The sequence below is a fragment of the Cimex lectularius genome, unplaced genomic scaffold (genome assembly GCF_000648675.2).
Source record: "Cimex lectularius strain Harlan isolate CLEC.00 unplaced genomic scaffold, Clec_2.1 scaffold212, whole genome shotgun sequence".
Classification (NCBI taxonomy): Eukaryota; Metazoa; Arthropoda; class Insecta; order Hemiptera; family Cimicidae; genus Cimex; species Cimex lectularius.
In genome coordinates, this window is record NW_019392965.1 from 651,812 (window position 1) to 665,985 (window position 14,174).

Below are 14,174 nucleotides of genomic sequence, written 5' to 3' on the forward strand. Positions count from 1 at the left end.
GTATAAATAAAGGTAAATAATTTAAATGATTATCTCTTTAGGCGCTTGGAGCAAAATGACATAACAGAAATACCTTCAAAAGGATTTGCATCATACAAACGTTTGAGGAGAATGTATGTTTAAATAAATATTATCTTGATAATAATTGAAATAATTTATATTTATCTTTTTTTCAGAGATTTGAGCAAAAATGCAATTGCCAAACTAGCAGTTGATGCATTTTCAGGATTAAAATCACTCACATCTTTGTAAGTAACTACTCTATTATTGTTCATTGTGCAAAATATAAGGTAGTGAAGTCTATACTACTTTTACATTATCATTGACTTCTAAACATATAGATTGCACCAAAGGCACAATGGGTATACCAAAGACTGTGGTAGAACTTGGAGGGTAAAAACCATTCAATATAATGCTTTTCGAGAAAGCATTATGAAAAAACCTGGAGCTCTTCTATGGTTTACAGACGGTTCCGATGGCATACCACAGCAATCTTTCAAGCTGAATGCCATTTCCAGATGAAGTAAATAACAAACAGCCAAGGGTGCAACTGTAAAAATACAGATAGACAGGCTGCTCTCAACGCCTTTCAAGCTTACCAGATCAACTCAAAACTAGTCTGGAACTATTGAATGCTCTAAAAAAAACTAGGATACATAAATAGTTTAATACTATCGTGTAGGTCATGAAGGAATTTCATGCAATAAGGCAGCTGACAATCTAAAAAATAAAAATAAAAAAACCTAAAAATGGGCCTCGGAACAACAGATAGGTCCAACATAAACATGTTGTGGCATAAACAAGAGCCCTAACAGCTGCAAATTCTAGGGTGTGCTCCAGTATAATACTATATAAAAATTGATACTAGTAGCAAATGGGCACTATCGACTATGTCTTGAGGGGACAGAGACAACAAAGCAAAACCTATTCAACTGGCAAGGAAAAAGCTATGGTACCTGGCAAAGCCGTTCCTGAATAATAAACCCCCCTAAAAACATATAAAAATGGGTCTGTTAACAGATGACCAGTGTCGACTATGCCTAGAGGAGTTAGAGGCAACATAGTATAACCTATACAACCGCCCTAGCAAGGAAAAAGCTGTGGTACCTATGAAAAGATCCCTGAGCAATAAAGTCATCAAAAAAAAGTTATCAAAATGGGACTGTTATCAGATTACCAATGTCAAATATGTCTAGAGGAAAAAGGGGCAACAGAGCATAACCTATGCCCTAGTAAGGAAAATCTATGATTGCTGGCAAAGCCATTATTGAGCAATAGAGACCTCAAAAAATTATAATGAAAAATGGGACTGTTAACAGATGACTAATTCGACTATGTATAGTGAGAGACAGCAAATTCTATACCACTTCATTATAACTAAGGACACCAGACCAAATACCTACCTACACCATATAGCTCATTAAAGGCTATGGTACTTAGAAAAAGTCGTTCTTGAACAATGAAGCTCTTGATTCATAACCCTGAGAATTATTTCCTCCATTAAAGGAACAAAATTTTCCAAGGAAAACATTAGCAGAGCACACGGTAGACCTAAGCAACCTAAAAGTTTAAGGGCTAAAGGGGATAAAACATATGACTGAAAAGAAAAAAAAACTTTTAAGAATTGAATTAGTCTTCTAGATGAGTTATTGGAAATCAGCCACCACTGCAAACGTTTTTGTGACTTTTATTTTCATAAGACTTTAGTTCTTCTTTGGAAATGGTCAGCATTATAAGCTTCTTTTTTAAGGTTGTTTTTCTCCTAGATCAAACATATTTTGCCTCTTTAATTGAGTAATTGACCTCAATTTCACATAAAAGAGTATGGTGTTTTATTATCTTGAAATGACGTTTTATTCTTATGTACTATAAAAAAGAATTATTCTTCTGTATAAAAAGATTATTATATTTTGATTATATTTATTATGAATATTTTTTTGTTTTAGAGTTCTTTATGGTAATAAAATCAAAGAACTTCCTGGAGGCGTTTTTCATGGACTTTCTTCCTTGCAGTTATTGTAAGGCTTTTTAAAATAGTTGTTCATATAAACAATCACTGGTAATCATTTTTATTTAAAATTTTAGGCTTTTGAATGCAAATGAAATTTCATGCATCAGAAAAGACACATTTAGAGATTTACACAGCCTTAATCTTCTGTGAGTTTATAAAATGGCTCTTATTCAGCGTTCCTTGTAATCTATGTTTTTTTCTTCTTTTACAGATCTTTATATGACAACAACATCCAGTCCCTTGCAAATGGAACATTTGATTCAATGAAGAACATCCAAACACTGTAAGTTTTTAAACCTACAAATTACATATGTATGATAGTTTATGATTTTTTACTACTCAACACTTTTAATTTATTGTCTTTTGTAACAATAGGCTGGTTAATGTTTTCATTTGTAATCTTCATAAAAAGTTTAAAAAATTTATACAATTTGAATATGTTCAACATAGGCACCTTGGAAGGAACCCTTTTATTTGCGATTGCAATTTACGCTGGCTTGCCGAATACCTTCATAGAAATCCAATCGAGACTTCTGGCGCCAGATGCGAAACTCCGAAACGAATGCAAAGGCGAAGAATTGAGGCTTTGAGGGATGAAAAGTTTAAATGTAAGGGTAAGCAAAAGCCAGGTGCATTATAGGTAATGGGCGGATTAACCAAATCTGATTAATACTCTTTCAATTAATTATACATTAAAAGTTTATATCGATCATTGCAATTCATTATTTTTTAAATAAAAAACATCATATTTCATAAAATTTTAATCTCTGCACTTTAATTGTCATCCTAACTTGGTAACCCTAACGATCTCTCCTGGATGAATGGTTCAGGCTCAACAAAAACCTTCACTCTTTGCTGTCTCATCTCTCTATCAATCAGCAACAACCCTTTTCCTGTCCAGCAGTCATGCCGTCTGCTATTTGCAGCTTTTTTTTTAATAATTTAAAGGCTGAAACCTTATCGGTCATTAAACCAAGTCAACGGCGCAGCCCGGCCCCCTCAGAGCGAGGCCCCCGCAGACCCTGGCGCAGTGGCAGCCCCAGGCCTAGAAAGAACAGAACCCCACAGATCTCTTGCAACTGATGCTTTTAGTCTTAATATTGCGCGCAGGACTTTATCGAGGAGGGGTCGATGTCTAGTCACCATCGACACCTCCTCTAAGCTCGCTGGAGATTCCTTGACCTCCGAGTCCGGGGAGGCACCCCTCAATCCAGCCCAAGACCGACCAGCACCCGAGGCCCCGCACGGGCGTCGCCAGAAGTCAGCCGCACCACACCGCCAACATGGGGAACTAGCAAAGGAAACAAGAGTTGAGGGGATGGGATATTAGATTTTATCAATTAGTTGGATATTTGCAGCTTTATATCAGCAAAAGCCTCCCTAACTCGACTCAAAATATTACTTGACAACAGATCTTTCACAGCAGAACAAAAATCACTACAACCAATCTGAACATACTGAATTAAACTGTGGAGTTTAATCAAGCATTGCAACCACCAATAAATCAAGTTACTTCAGTCTAAAATCCTTAGAACCATTGCCTTAGCTCTCTACTCCTTATCCAACATTCCCATAGACCTTCAAGTCCCATTTGCCCTCAAAACCACAAGAAGTCCATCATAAAATTTATAACTCATCCTGAACCCTTTCCAACAATCCTCCAGTAGGCCTAAAGCACCAATAACCTCATAATTTTCTCCCTAGCAAGGAAAGTGAAAATATTGAGATAGGAGTGTAATATTGGATTACTTCTGCACTTTTATATCTTATAATATAAAATTCATAAAGGCAATAAAGTTGCTTCTAGCTCTATAGTTTTCGAACATAATTTTTTTTTTTAAACTGTTCAATCCCTCCATTTAGATTCGCTTATAGTGTAAACTTGAATATAATACAAAATATTTGGCAATGGTCTATATTTTAATAAAAATTATCATCCATTATAAAACCAAATACAATATGTTGCTCTTTTACTATTCTATGCACTTGGCTCTGCTTTTAAAACTATTTTTACAAAGTTTACTGCATAAATTATCCTGCTTTTTTTTCACCAGATATATCCTCTTTAGTTTCCTTCTATTATTTCTTATGATAACCTGCATGTCTAATTAGGGAGTGGGGTACAAAACAGTCTCAACTCAATTTAATTTATTTACAATCAGGTGTCGAAGAGTTTCGAACGAGGCATGCCGGTGACTGTTTAATCGACACCGACTGTCCTAGCGGTTGCACATGTGATGGAACTTTAGTCGATTGTTCTGGTCGTGGGCTGAAAGAAGTACCAAAGGACATACCCATGTACACAACCGAACTGTAAGTATTGATTCAAAATTTCGTTAATTATCGACTTAAATTTTTTTTAAAAATATCATTTCTTTTTAGGATTTTAAGCGACAATGAAATAGGAAAAATTAAATCAGATGGTTTATTCGGTCGTTTGCCTAATTTGATGAAGTTGGATTTGAGACGGAACCACATTACTGGAGTTGAAGGCAATTCTTTCGAAGGGTGCCAGAAGCTCACAGAACTGTAAGGATTTATTTTTACATAATTTTATTAAGTAAAAAAATTTTAAATATTTTTAAATCATAATTTAATTGTTATGCATTATTGCAGACTGTTAGCTGAAAATAAAATTGGAGAGATTCACAACAAGATGTTCATTGGTCTTAACAATCTGAAAATACTGTAAGTATCTGTTGAAGAATAGCGAGTTTACTTAATTTGATCAGCTAAGAATAAAATTATCTTTAATATAATAAGAAACCAGTTCTTACATGGCTCAGAATTACAAGTCACCTGTTCACCTCAAATTCAGTTAGGCTCAAGATCATTGAATTATTTTTATTTTCTTTCTTGATTCCTTGTATTAATTGAAAAATAGCATATCGTCGAAGATATTATTATTAGATTAATTTTATCGAAACTTACAATGGATTGTGCATGGATTGGTTTACATTAGGTTAGGCTGGGTTAGGCATGGTTAGGTAGGGTTAGGTTAAGACGAGTAAGGTTAAGTTAAGTTGGGTTAGGTTTTAGGGTTGAGAAATGGGAATTGATAGAAAAGAAAAACACTCAGTTCCTTAGTCAAGCTTTTGAGGAATATAACCTTTTTATCAGGACAAATAAAAACATCTACCAAGCTAACCGGGAACTGGGTATGGGTTGGTTTAGATTAGGTTAGTTTGTTTTAGGTTAGGTTAGACATGGTTAAGTACGGTTAGGGTTAGGGAAGGGAAGGCTAAGTCTAAGTTAGTGTTTAGGGTGTATTGTGTGTTTTTAAATGAACATCTATTTACATTAATGAAATTTATAATTCCAAAATAATGAATTTCTGAGTTAATATTGGGACGAGCTTTTCAACCAGTCTCTTCTATCTCGGAATTGTCAATTCAACTTGGCCTTATCCCTGATTTTTTAATACAAAATTTAAAAAATTAAAGGTTGATATTGTTTTTATCGAGATACTAATTTTAGCTTTTATTTATAGATCGCTTTTTGACAACAAAATTAGCTGTGTGATGCCAGGATCATTCGATTCTTTAACATCCCTTCAAACTTTGTAAGCCATTTTACATTATTGTATACATTTAATTTATTATCAAAGATTTTTAAATGCATTGTTTAATAGGAATTTACTGTCAAATCCGTTTGTTTGCAATTGCCACTTAGGGTGGTTCTCTGAGTGGCTTAAAAGAAAAGAGCTTTTAGCCGGAAGTCCACGCTGTGCTTTTCCAGCAAGGTTAAATAATGTTTTGATTCATGAAATACCCCAGTATGAATTCAAATGTACAAGTATGTTTATTATTTATTATATTTGAATAATTTTAAAGAATGTTTACTCAGTGTAAAATTTTGATTGTAGGTGATAATGATCAAGGATGTTTAGGAGACAATTATTGTCCACCTAAGTGCACCTGTGCTGGAACAGTGGTGCGATGCAGCAAGGCTAAACTAACTGAGATTCCAAGAGGCATCCCTCCAGAAACATCTGAACTGTAAGCCTACACATGACATATCTTTCTAAGAATTCTCAATAATATCCCAGTTAAATAAAAGTTAAAACGATGTGGTTTTTGTCTAGATATTTGGATGTTAATGAAATATCTATGATACAAGCTGATAGAATCAACCATTTGAAATATCTCACAAGACTCGACCTGAGCAACAATCAATTGATGGTTCTATCCAACTTCACGTTTGTGAATTTAACAAACTTATCAACATTGTAAGTACAAAATGTATGTGTTCACTATTAAATGGATCTGGAAAATACTTAAGTATCATATTTTTTTCAGAATTATAAGTTATAACAAAATACAATGTATTGAGCGTGATGGTTTAGCAGGCTTGAAAATGTTACGCATCATGTAAGTAATTAGATCGTTTGTTTCTATTTAAATTCAGATTAATAATTGTTCTAACTTTAATAGATCTTTGCATGGCAACTTGATTTCAATGATCCCTGATGGAGCGTTCTCAGATCTTCATGCAATAACTCACCTGTAATTTGAAAATTATTTATTAATTTCCTTCATAAAACTATAAGCCATAACATATAAAATTTTAAATTACACTTTCAGTGCTCTAGGATCAAATCCACTTTACTGTGACTGTAGTTTACGGTGGTTAGCCGAATGGGTCAAAAGAGATTATGTTGAACCAGGAATCGCCCGCTGTGCAGAACCAGCTAATTTAAAAGATAAAACCCTCCTTACAACACCTTCATCACAATTTCAGTGCAAAGGTAATTAATATTATTAAGTGAAGATTATTTTTGGCATAATAAATACCATGGCAGATGAAATTGTTAAGACATATGAAACTCAGTAAAATACTGCTGTTTACTTTTATTTGTATTTGTTTTATTAAAGTGTTTTTCATCAATATTTAACTATATTGTATATTTTTATCATAGGACGTGTTCGAAATGACATATTAGCTAAGTGTAATGCCTGTTTCAACTTCCCTTGTGTCAATGGAGTCTGTGAACCTTTACCCGAAAGACAGTACAAATGTAGATGCTCTCCGGGATATCACGGCAATCTTTGCCAATATATGATCGATGCATGTTATGGGAATCCTTGTAGGAATCAAGGCACTTGCAGAGTTTTGGAAGAAGGTCGATTCAGGTATGAATTAATACAGTTTGTACATGATTGTTCAATTAAAATTTTGTTTTTTGTATTTTTAGCTGTGACTGTTCACCCGGTTTCACAGGAGCACGTTGTGAAAACAACATCGATGATTGCATACAAAATAAATGCGAAAACAACGCAACATGTATTGATTTAGTTCAAGCGTATGAATGCAAATGCCAGTCAGGATTTATGGGTATTGAACGTTTTTTATCTATACATTTATAGATATATTTTTGCATAAACCCTTTAATAATTAAATTCAAATGACGGATTAGGAAAACATTAGGATAATAAATTTTCATTGGATGTTGCTTGAATAGGATTCAGGTTAAAAGACAAAAAATGTTTATGCACAAGTCTTCTGAAATCTACACCTTAACTTTGATCATGTCTTTTACAAAATTATATTATTCACCTCAAATTCAGTTAGGCTCAGGATTGTTGAATTAATATATATACTCCTTCTTGATTCCTTTTATTAATTGAAAAATAGCGCATCATATTAAATAATATTATTAATTTTATTGATGGTGACTGGGGATTGTGCATGGGTTAGTTTAGATTAGGTTCAATTGGGTTAGGTTAGGATTGGTTAGGTAGGATTAAGGTTAGGTTAGAACAAGTGAGGTAAGGTTAGGTTGGGTTAGGGTTAGGTTAGAGACGAGTAAACTTTAATTTTGTTTATTTTTCATTAATATACCTATTGATTACATGAAAATATATTGATTTTATAATCAATAATAAGTTAATGTCAATTTAATCATTTTTTTATAAGGAACTGGATTTATTGGCAACAAAATTTTTTTTTGTATTTTGGTCAATCATTACCAATCATTTTGGCCTGTCTATCCTCTCTGGCTCTCTGGGTTGGTCTGTAGACACGTTTTGGCATTTCCCCATTTTCAGTGTATGATCTGTATGTGAAGATGGTTAAAAACACATCAATCAAGCTGGAGAAGATAGGCAAAGGAAAATGATTAATGACCAAATTATAAGTTCATCATACCTGCAGACATGTAAAACCCTCATTTTTTTCACAAGTTCTTTTTCTTGTAGAAAATTATTTTCACTTTATTGTTGGAAAGTCATTTATTTTTACATTTGATAGTGTTAAAAACAGGTGATGTCAATCTTCAGGCCTTTAATAAATTATTAAATAGTATGACCCTTATTGAAAATCTTCAAAATTCTTCAGTTGAAAGCTGACTTTTTAAACTGTTGTCAGCATTTTAACTCTAACTGACCACACATTCAACATAATTTAATTGAACTGCATTTGTTATTAATTATCTTATTTTTAAGGTGAATATTGCGAGAAGAAAATACCATTTTGCACAAAGGAATTTAATCCATGTAAAAATGGTGCCCGCTGTGTTGATCATTTTACTCACTACACTTGTGAATGTCCTATTGGATTTACTGGTGACAATTGTACAATTAACATTGATGACTGTAAAAACCATATGTGCCAAGTAAGATTCAATAAACTCTTAGTTCAATCATTTGTACTTTACCAATGAAATATTACAGAATGGTGCAACATGTATTGATGCTGTCAACAATTACACTTGTAAGTGTGCTGACGATTTTGTTGGAAAGTTCTGTGAGATCGCCCCGATGGTTGCCATGCTTTATCCGCAGACATCTCCTTGCCAACATCATGACTGTAAAAATGGTATTTGCTTCCAGCCAATGGGTTCAAACGATTATATTTGCAAATGTGCCCCAGGATACTCTGGTAAATAATTTTCTATAATACAAATACATCAGTTTAAATAATACCAATAATAAAAATCTTTCTATAGGCAAACAGTGCGAGTACCTTACCAGCCTTAGTTTCTCGTACAATACATCATTTGTTGAAATGGAGCCACTTAGAACTAAACCAGAAGCAAATGTCACAATGGTGTTTTCAACGACCCAGGATTATGGAGTGCTACTGTATGACGGTCAAACCCAGCATTTGGCTGTTGAACTCTTCAACGGGAGAATACGAGTCAGCTATGATGTGGGCAATTATCCAGTTTCCACTATGTATAGGTGAGATCACATAAAAACTCATAAAATTATTTTTAAAAGATGGATGGATGTTTACACACAAATTTGTGTCTTATTAAAATTTAGAAAATATTGAATCATAGATATGTAACCTTTCCTATTTCTAGCCTCACCTAACCTAACTTAACCTGTCCCTAACCCTAACTCTACCCATTTCTAACCTAACCCAACCCATGCACAATCCAACCCAAAACTATATCCCTATTAATATCAAAAACCACACAAATAAGGGAATACATTAAAGTAAGGAAATACAGAATTAATTCTAAAATTATTTGCAACAGCAAAAAAATTCATACAATTTGTTTCATAATTACGATCATTCTTCATTTCGTGAATGGCCAAATGAAGATGTGATAACAGTAACAACTAAAATAATGAGCAGTAGCATGGTCAGCAAGTCAGAATCTCAGCTCAAAGACCCCATAGTCGATCAATTCCCACTGTCCCCCTGGTCTTTTTTTCACACTCCCCTTCTCCCAAAAACAAAATACAAAAATGCAATTCTTTACTTTTGCCAATATTGGCAAAATAAAGCCATTAAAAAATATTGATGTAGTTTTTGACCTTCCCTTATCATCCTGGCCAGTCAGAAATTAAACAATGAACAACTAAATATGATTGTTCTTGATCATCAAGAACAGCTAGACCCAGATGATTGATGATGATCAAGGACCAGAACACACAAGGAAATTTTTAGTAAAACAAATTTGTAATCCTTTTCAGCTTTGAGACAGTCTCAGATGGGAAGTACCACATAGTAGAACTTATCGCCATAAAAAAGAATTTCACTCTAAGGGTAGATCGAGGTTTAGCCAGATCTATGGTGAATGAAGGATCTCAGGAATATTTACGGCTGACGTCTCCCTTGTACATTGGAGGTGTGCCATCTGAAGCAGGACAGAATGCGTTTACTCTATGGCATTTAAGAAATACCACAAGTTTTAATGGTTCGTTAGAAAGTTTATAGTTTCTTTGTTCAACATTTAATATTGTTATTTTCTTAGGCTGTATGAGAGAGCTCTGGGTAAATCACAAACTGGTCGATTTTACGAACGCAGAGAGACAGCAGAAGGTCACTCCTGGTTGCTCAACAATGCTTGATGAAGAAGAGATGGTTGAAGAAGATGGTGAAATTCGAGACCCTGAAGATGAAGAAGAAGATGTCGTGGAAGAAAAGGATCCATGTATGAAAAATAACTGTAAACACGGGAGCAAATGTGTACCGAAAAACCCAACCGATTATATATGCAAATGTTTACCTGGATGGAGTGGAAAGTATTGCGAACAAGGTGAGTTTAATTTGAAATAAAATATTATTGATCTTAAAATATTCCAGAATAGTTTATTGATGATTAAGTTTTTAATAATGGAAAATTTTATAAAATAAAAATGGGATTTAATATTTGCATTTCTTTTCAGCACCTACCTGTCGCAAAGAACAAACCAGAGAATTTTATGTTGAAAATGGATGTAGATCTCGGAAACCTCTCAAATTGGCAAAATGCGAAGGCGGATGTGGAGGCTCATGTTGCCGTGTCCGCAAAACAAAGCGCAGAAAGGTGCGACTCATTTGCCAAAATGGGACCCGGTACACTAAAGATATAGACATTGTGCGTAAATGTGCTTGTACTAAGAAGTGTTACTGACTACCTGGACCCTCCCTTTCTACACAAATTATTCTGCCACATCTCACCATGCCTACAGTATTGCCTAAATGGACCACTGCCAATATTTTATTCTTTTATTTTGTAAATATTTCTATTTTTAGTGCTTTATTTATAATTGTCATGTGGTCTCTTTTGTGTGGTTCATACATTATTTTCATAAAATTGTTTAATTCTAATATGTTTAGCCATACGATAAATGGCTTTTAGTACATGTAGAAATGTTTTACTTAATAAACTAAACTATTAATATCCATTAATAGAGATCTCATGTAATCATCTCGTTACTTCTTTTAAGGGAGCAGCAAAACTTGCTAATATGTGTTGTAGAATTTGAAAAGTTTAAAACCAATGTTTTAGAACAAAGTTTAGATTTTACATTATAACAAGCACATACTAATTGTCTTTATCCAAAAATTGAATTAAACATTTAAATTTAAAGAAATGTTTTCATTACATCTTGTGATATGTCCTTTCCCTTAAGGTTTATACGAGATAAAATACCGGAAATAAAAATTCTAATGACTCTTGTATACAACAATAGAATTAATTAGTATATGATCTACAAATAACTTCTTTGGAACTATGGAGTAAAATAATTCAAAAAGGTATTAAACAATAAAAAGTGGCGCTAATGCATTTTATGTAAACATAAGTTATACACTTTATTCCTGGAATATTTAAATACAAAATGATTAAAATAACTTAATGTATTACTGTCATATTCAAATTTATAAATGTTTTTAGGAGATTGATTATTGTAATACATATAATCTCTTTTATATGTAAACTACAGTCCTACATATTATCAGTTGCTTTTAAATAATCATTTACTAAGATATTTTTTTAATTTTTGAGTTGTACAATATTCAAACAGGAAAACTTTTCTTCTAACTTTATATGTTGAAAAATGTTATTCATTCTTGCTTTTACAATTCGGTGGACATTAATTGAAATTTTGTGTAAGCTAAGAAGAAATATAAAGACTCACCAGTGGAATTAAAAGTTAGGTGTCTTAAACAATTTTTCTTAACAATGGCACTAATTATATTATTTTAAAAAAATCATTACTGTAACACTCGTGTCTTTACAGAGATTCAATATATGAGAATAAAAACTTACGAATTCAAATTTAAAAACACAATGTTAAACATAAGATATAGAGATATTCCATGTTTTCTTTAATTATATTATTGAAAAGAAAAGTAGGAGCCCAGTACTAATAAAATACAATTGTTAGCTGGAATCTACAGTAGACATATAAATCTGTGTTGCTTTCATTGAGATTATCCTTTTAAACAAAGTACTGGTGTCACTACCACTGTTTTATGTAGTTATAAAATCCAAAATTCTTTAAAGTCAGCTAAAAAATTTTGATTCAACCTGAATGCTTTTTAATATTAATTTACCAATGACCTGTGTGCATTATTTTTGTACACAATTGTTTACAATTTTTATTTAATCCAGTTGTGTGTTTCCACTTAGAAAAGTGATATCCACAAAATAACTATAGTAAACTTAGTATTATTTGATAAGGTTGATTATTAACTGAAAGCATTATTTCTTTTGTATATAGATAATTTAACTATTTTATAAGTTGGATTTCTTTGCTGTTTCACAATTTGTTCAAGTGGCTATTCAACCCAGAGAGGGAGGGTTTTTTAAGATACGGAGTTATTTGAGTCGAATTATTTGTATTCTTTCTAATGTCATTATAGCATTTGTAACTTAATAAGACTAATTTATAAGTATTTTAGTTTTTCTTTTTGTATTAAAACCAAACAAGTATTGAAAGTGTTTACATTATTTGAAAATTTATGTAATAATCAACTGCAAAATACGTTTCAATTTTGTTAGGATTTGTTACCATGTACACATACATTTTATTGCTTAGACATAATTTAAAAGAAGTATTGTAACAGTTGTAAATAGACCTTTGCATTTTATTTATAAATGAATAATATACAAATATTTACGTAAACAATGAACATTATACATCTGCTGCCAAAATCACTGTTTTGAAATACAATCAGTTTGTTCATTCAAAAATAATTACAAGTGGCCTCTAAAAAGCTGTAAGTTGTGCTTATTTATTATTTTTTAAATCCGATTTGAAATAATGGTTTTTATATTGTGAATAATGACTATTTATATATATATTTTTTTTAGTATTTTATATTTCTGTTAAAACTATTTCACCATTATATATAATATTATATAAATATAATTATTTTTGTTTGTACAAATATTAGTAGATTTAATAAGAACAAGCATTTGTATAAAAGAAAATTAAAAAAGCAAAATGTAACTCTCAGTGCGAATAAATCTTTTACTTGAAAGTTATTTGCTGATAGATTTTAATTATTACCACTTTATACAACATTAAAAAGGTTTGTCAACATTGACATTTTTATTTCAAAGAGTCATTATTAACAAATTATATATATGTATGTGTGATGGCCTCAAGGTCGAAGAAACAGTTCAGAAAAGCTCGATCCACAAGCTGAACTTAAAATTTAAACAAATTAAAACATGTTGCTTTGTTTAGTTGGAGTCATCAAATTTCAGAGTTAACAATGGTGGGAATTAACAATGTTTTTTATAACAAAGTATTAACTATTAAATTTGTTTTCATCTCTGCATTTGAATTGAAAAAACTGTTCAGATAATATTATACCAAAAGAACAAAAATAAACCCAAACATGTTAGTGCCAGTACTAGTACAAATTTGTCTTATTTTTTTAAACACCTGTGTATATTCTTGGCATTATTTTATTAAGTTAAAGAGATATTTAATAACCTTGTCTCTACTCAATTTGCATGCATTATTAAAAAAAAAATTTTTAGTGGTTAGAGCATCTGACTCATGTGTATGCCACACTTGTGGTTTGACCCTCATCTGCAACTCCCAACAAGTAGTTGGACTTTAAGCCCTACTGCATGACAGGAATTACTTTACGTTATGTTACCTAAAGAAAAAATCTAAGAATACTAGAAATAGAAAGTTATCTGGAAGGCAGGACATAAAAAATTTGTAGTGGCTAATAAGACTAAATTGACTTCTAGCGAGGAAAAAGAGTCAATAATTTTGAATTGATTGAGGTTTAACTAAGGTCCAACATCTAACCCTAACCTTAACCCCACTTAACCTAACTTCACCTAACTTAACTCAATCCACCCTAACCTAACTCAATATCCAGGTAACGAGAAAGTTAAAGAAAGGTGTAATTCCACTCAGATTTAGGATACAGACCAGAATTAAGAAAATTATAACAAAGTATTAATGCTTCAAGGATT

General features: G+C 32.2%; 1 protein-coding gene across 2 annotated transcripts in view; it reads left to right on the plus strand.

Annotated features, from left to right (window-relative positions):
* Positions 1-13,015, plus strand: part of LOC106664739 (protein slit) — a 456,738-nt gene extending 443,723 nt beyond the window's left edge. Inside the window, exons 9-32 of one of the 2 annotated variants that reach the window (XM_014390718.2) lie at positions 42-113; positions 177-248; positions 1,947-2,018; positions 2,086-2,157; positions 2,223-2,294; positions 2,462-2,625; positions 4,174-4,324; positions 4,394-4,540; positions 4,628-4,699; positions 5,502-5,573; positions 5,643-5,806; positions 5,877-6,009; positions 6,096-6,239; positions 6,310-6,381; positions 6,445-6,516; positions 6,595-6,758; positions 6,930-7,143; positions 7,206-7,345; positions 8,455-8,624; positions 8,683-8,890; positions 8,958-9,192; positions 9,937-10,160; positions 10,218-10,502; positions 10,633-13,015. In XM_014390718.2, coding sequence (XP_014246204.1) covers positions 42-113; positions 177-248; positions 1,947-2,018; positions 2,086-2,157; positions 2,223-2,294; positions 2,462-2,625; positions 4,174-4,324; positions 4,394-4,540; positions 4,628-4,699; positions 5,502-5,573; positions 5,643-5,806; positions 5,877-6,009; positions 6,096-6,239; positions 6,310-6,381; positions 6,445-6,516; positions 6,595-6,758; positions 6,930-7,143; positions 7,206-7,345; positions 8,455-8,624; positions 8,683-8,890; positions 8,958-9,192; positions 9,937-10,160; positions 10,218-10,502; positions 10,633-10,859 — 3,418 coding nt within the window. In that variant the 3' untranslated portion in view covers positions 10,860-13,015. The remainder of the gene's footprint in view (positions 1-41; positions 114-176; positions 249-1,946; positions 2,019-2,085; positions 2,158-2,222; positions 2,295-2,461; positions 2,626-4,173; positions 4,325-4,393; positions 4,541-4,627; positions 4,700-5,501; positions 5,574-5,642; positions 5,807-5,876; positions 6,010-6,095; positions 6,240-6,309; positions 6,382-6,444; positions 6,517-6,594; positions 6,759-6,929; positions 7,144-7,205; positions 7,346-8,454; positions 8,625-8,682; positions 8,891-8,957; positions 9,193-9,936; positions 10,161-10,217; positions 10,503-10,632) is intronic. The other variant, XM_014390719.2, reaches the window with a different exon arrangement.
* Positions 13,016-14,174: the final 1,159 nt, after the last annotated feature.